Below are 5318 nucleotides of genomic sequence, written 5' to 3' on the forward strand. Positions count from 1 at the left end.
TTTGGGATCAAAGATGCATCGACCCGTACTCCATTTTGCTTTTTCTTTCTAAAAATGCTCAGATGGAGATTTTGAATTGTTGGAATGATAATAAACTCATTTTAAAGATAAAACAATGTTTCCCCGGTGTAAATATCCTATGACACTTCCCTTAGGAACTTAAACTGAGTAAAAATAGAACTTTAACATATTATCTTTAGACTAGTATTGAATAGGTTTTACTCCTCCTCCTTCTCCTTCTTCTTTATATAGTGCTGAAGTCTTACAAATGAACTAAATAGAGCTGAAGTTCGACAGTTACAAAAACAAAAACTTCGCCAGTTACAAAACAAAACTTCAGTTTCGCCGGTTACAAAAACAAAAACTTCAGCTCTAGAACCGAAGTTCACCAGTTACAAAACAAAAACTTCAGGCCCGTCTACTAGAATGTTGAAGTTTTGCGTGATTGTCTTTGCTACTTCAGTCCCGTATGCTGAAGTTATGCGAAAAAACAGGTATGCTTGCAATTTTTTTTGCAAAGCAGGCACAAGTTAAAACGTGACACAAAAAGCGAGTATAGATGCAAATGCCCCCGTACATATTGTTTGGTGTAAACACCTGATGCAATTACCCAAATATATTAACATGCTATATCGAATCCTTGTAAATATTAACCCCGATCCCAATTGAGAGTCGAAGGAAGCTCAACGGGAAATTTAGCCAAAATCCAAAGGGGTGACAAAACCCGATTTGCATCAGAATTGGCTTCCAATACTAGCATACATCCATTTTTTGTTCATTCATGGGTGCTGATTCTCTTGAAACAATAAAATAATGGCTACAAAATTTAACATCTTGAAACTTCAAAATTGGGAAAACATTAGAAATGTCACACACAATTCTTCAGGGAATCGCCAGCACCCTGGAAGAAACAACAAGAGAGAACAAAGTCAGCTATGAATATGCCAACAAGAGATAAAACTACTGCTGAAGTAGTAGACTCTCCAACCCCTTTGGCACCACCCAGTGTGGTGACCCCCCAAGCACAGCTTATGATGGATATAATAGCACCAAACACCCCTGATTTAATCATCGCACTAATAAGGTCCCATGATCTAAGAGCTCTCAGAGCAGAATCCAAGATTATGTTTATGCTAATTCCATAAACGCCGTCAGCCAAAAGGGCGCTGGATGCCATACCAACTGTAAAGCACATTAGGGTTAAAAAAGGTAAGGCTATGCAAGACGCAATCACTCTTGGTGTCACCAAATAATCAACAGGATTTGCACCGAGAACTCTCAACGTGTCAGTCTGCTCAGATACCTGCATAGTGCCCAGTTCCGCAGCAAATGCACTACCGATACGCCCAGCAACAACAATTGATGTGACAACTGGACTTAGCTCTCTTGAAAAGGCAAGGGCCAACACCCCACCAACAGATCTATTTAACCCTAATCTAGTGAATTCTCTAACAAATTGGATAGTGAAGGCCATGCCAACAAAAGCTGCTGTTAACAGACAGACACCAACCGACTTAGGTCCAACTCTTTCCAACTGTTGAAGAGTATTCTTCCAGTGGACTTTACCCTTTATGATCCTAATAATAACCTGCCCTGCCAAGATAGGAACTGATAATCCCCTCCATAAGTACCTGGGAGGTGACCACTTACTCAAGAACGTTTCTCCTCCGTCTTCCCATTCTTCCACTGTAGATGTGTCCTCTTTAGATGCAGTTGTGTCCTCTTCAGGAACAGAGAGACTTGGATGACCATCATTAGAGTTAGGAATCACACAGAATCTTTTCAGTTTGATAGGTTTTAGAACCTTACGGATCTGAGCTCCTCGATTAAAGTCAAATCTCCGAGGAAGCCAATTCAAGCTCAAAACTTTTACATTTACAAGACTCACCTTATTATAGCTGCCTCTGCAATTCATACAAAGCTAGTGTCAGTCAATCTAACTGATGCAGTCTATTTTGAAAATCCACATCAGTATCCATGTGTGGTAAATGGAAGTTGAACATAAACACATCACATTGCATGTTATACATTTACAGACACATTATAGAAAGTAAACATACACTTTCACATATAAACACAAAACCAAAAGGCAAAGAGAGAGACCTTCCGGATAAGTGAAGAGGATAACAATGAGAAGCTGCTTGCATGTTGGTTTTGAACTAGGGCCCTTGAAGTGAAATCTTTGGTCTTTTAAGTCACTCTCAGCACAAGAAGATGACCTGCTTTAAGTAAAATGGAGCGTTAAATCATTACAAATTTAGAGTTTCAACCCCAAGGGAATACATAATTTTAGGTAACAAGATTTGCAATAAAGCAAGCAGATGGTGCCAGTGAATATAAGACATCTGATGTAGAAATCTGAGACCTAAGGACTACAAAGAAGAGCAAGTATCTTCTACAGTCAGCATCATCATATGTCATCAGGAACATCACAACGATGGAGGGAAGCCCTCCCCGTCAAAGTGGCACCTAAACTTTTGGCACTCTGGCCCTCTACTAATTCTTGTGGCATTTTGACTTCATCTTCACAAAGATAGTCAAAAAACTATGACAGTGTAAGCTATTAGGTAACTTTTCAAATGCACTTTGAAGGCATTAATCAATCTAATAGAATTTCATCTTCCAAGTCAACAATTTGGGTTAATAAAGCCGGATTAATTATTTAAGGGGGCATCGCTCTAATCGCTTATGTAGTAACATTCCTTTTGAATGCCTAGGTTGTAACCTTTATAGCGATAGCACGTCAAAAAAGATCTTTCGATCAGGAAAAGGTAAAGCCTTAATCATTCTTTACTAGAAAGCTTTTTTATCTCAACTAGATAGTCAACTGTAAACGATCAAAACAAATTCGAGATAAAATTGAGGTAAAATGACAACAAAACCAAGAGAGGACGGGACTTGCCCAAACAAAAATCCAGAACATTCCCATTTTCCACATGATGAGTCTGATACCAATTCCTATAGTTCTACCTCTTTCGATCAAATATTTCCTCTACTTCATAGCAGTAATTCATATATTTCATGGACTACCTTGTACAAAAGTCAAACAAGTTCTCATTTCAACAATAAAACAAAGAGAAGGCAAGTGAAACCTGTTTTACACTAATTATTTAGCACTATGAAATCTCAGTTCATGAACAATACATAAGACCAAGAACTAGAATCCTCTTCAACTGAACTCATCTTACTCTATCTTTCACCAATGTGTCCCTACAAAAGCGACCAAAAATCTACAAATTTCCCGAACTTGTAACGAATACATTAGAAAATCCCAGTAAAAGTATTCGCAGGAATTACCATTATTTTTTGCCAGTTTCACCAACATTTAGCATTATCTCAGCATCAATTCGCATTAGGCACAAAACTAAATTTCCTAATATAACACGAATTTAAAATCACTAAAATCAGGTGCTACAAAACAATTACAGAAATATACCAGCCATAGCAGTTCAATTCACATTTCCAGCTATATCACAATCATTTCAAGCTAATTTCATTATTCAATTTCGAGGAAATAAGACACTGTTGAAAGAATATCGAGAAATTGACCTTTTGGGATCCGAACTTGCTTTTGGCAGAGACAGTCTTATTCTTCTCCACTATCTGTCGCATGGAGTGGAACGACGCCGTTGCTACCGCTTCTCTCCGGCCCAGGAGCCGTTGTGGGTAGAGCTCCTCTGTCAGTCCGTCAGCTATTGGCCGTCTCAAAGTCTCTTCCTTTTTCCGAATTCTTGTTTCATGTTTTCTTTTTCTCCTTTATTTTGTTTCGTGTGAAAAGAAAGAGAGAGTAAAACACCAAGTTACAGCTAGTTTGGCCAAGCTGCAAAAATCAGCTTATATTTTTTTTAGAAGTGGTTTACTCAAAAGTACTTTTGGTGAGAAGCAGTTTGTGTTTGACTAATTAGTTTGAAAAATACTTTTAAGCAGCAATTAATGTTTGGCCAAGCTTTAAAAAACTGCTTCTAAGTGTATTTTTCTCAAAAGTGCTTCTCAAAAAAGTGGTTTTGAAAAGAAACTACTTTTTTCTGCTTCTCCAAAACTGCTTCTGCTTCTCCTCAAAAATACATTTTTTTTTCTTCCAGAAGCTTGGCCAAACACCTCAATTTTTGGCCAAAAGTGTTTTTGGCAAAACAAAAAAAAAGTACTTTTGGCCAAAAATAAGCTTGGCCAAATAGGCTATTAGTCCCTAGCTTTAGTTGTAATTTCATTTTGGTACTATAAGGGGTTGTTTGGTTGGAATACAATTTATACCAGTATAAGCTATGCCGGTATAATTTATATTGGGATAAGTTATGTTGGGATTAGTTATGCTGGGATATTGTTTATTCATTGTTTGGTATGTTGTATTAAAAATGACAATTGCATAATTTTTAAGAAGAAGGTATACGTTATACCGGTGCTAAATGTCACACCTCCTTTTTCCGCGCCCGCGGGGGTACATGGAGTTTTTTCCAATTAAAGGACAATCGAAACAAGATTATTTATTTATTTCAGAGTCGCCACTTGGGAGATTTAGGGTGTCCCAAGTCACCAATTTAATCCCGAATCGAGGAAAATATTCGACTTTCCAAATGAAGTCTGCGAACCAGAAATTCTAAGTAAGGAATTATGTTGACCCGAGGGAAGGTGTTAGACACCCCCGAATCCCGTGGTTCTAGCACGGTCGCTTAAACTGTTGTAATGGCTAAAATATCTGATTTTAATACATGTTCAAAAACTATAGTGTAATTTTAACTTTTAACCGCTTTTATTGTTATTATTATTTTTATAGAGAATTGCAACATCGTGAAAATATATCTCGAACCACGTCACATCAATGTACCCGTGGTTATCGGCATATTTCAACTCTGTTGAGATTTGGATTTGGGTTACATAAATGCATACCCATATTTAAGAAAATAATTTGTTAAAGACGCGCCTAGAGCGACTAGCGTATTGTTGTTTTGGGAAAGGCCGTAAAATTTCACTAGACGGCCAAACCCGATGTTCTAAATAATTAATACATACATTTGTGAGGGTCCGGCAATTGGTGCATTTTATTGGGCGAGGCTCATCTCATTTATTTTTAAAAGACAATCCTAAAATACCTACATTATTTTCTATTAAATATGTCTCTACAAAATAAAATAAAAAAAATGTCTTAATTTATTTACATGCTGAAATTAACCAATAATATTTAATCTAAAAAATATTTCTACCAAGTTCCTACTAGATGGCCTATTCGTTTGATTTTTGACTCGACGAAGTTACTACACCATTTATTTATTTAGGCAATATATGCAAATAGTTCAACTGTTAAGCTATTGTCGAATGTTCCA

The 5318-nt window shown here is 37.0% G+C and overlaps 1 protein-coding gene across 1 annotated transcript; it reads right to left on the reverse strand.

Annotated features, from left to right (window-relative positions):
• Positions 1–694: 694 nt before the first annotated feature.
• Positions 695–3766, reverse strand: LOC107824546 (protein TRIGALACTOSYLDIACYLGLYCEROL 1, chloroplastic). Its single transcript, XM_016651340.2, has 3 exons — positions 3550–3766; positions 2104–2219; positions 695–1904 (listed from the first exon to the last, which is right to left on the reverse strand). The coding sequence occupies exons 2-3, from the start codon at positions 2145–2147 to the stop codon at positions 869–871; spliced, it is 1080 nt and encodes a 359-aa protein (XP_016506826.1). The 5' UTR covers positions 2148–2219; positions 3550–3766; the 3' UTR covers positions 695–868.
• Positions 3767–5318: the final 1552 nt, after the last annotated feature.

Source organism: Nicotiana tabacum, chromosome 7 (assembly GCF_000715075.1).
Source record: "Nicotiana tabacum cultivar K326 chromosome 7, ASM71507v2, whole genome shotgun sequence".
In the NCBI taxonomy this organism is placed as follows: domain Eukaryota; kingdom Viridiplantae; phylum Streptophyta; class Magnoliopsida; order Solanales; family Solanaceae; genus Nicotiana; species Nicotiana tabacum.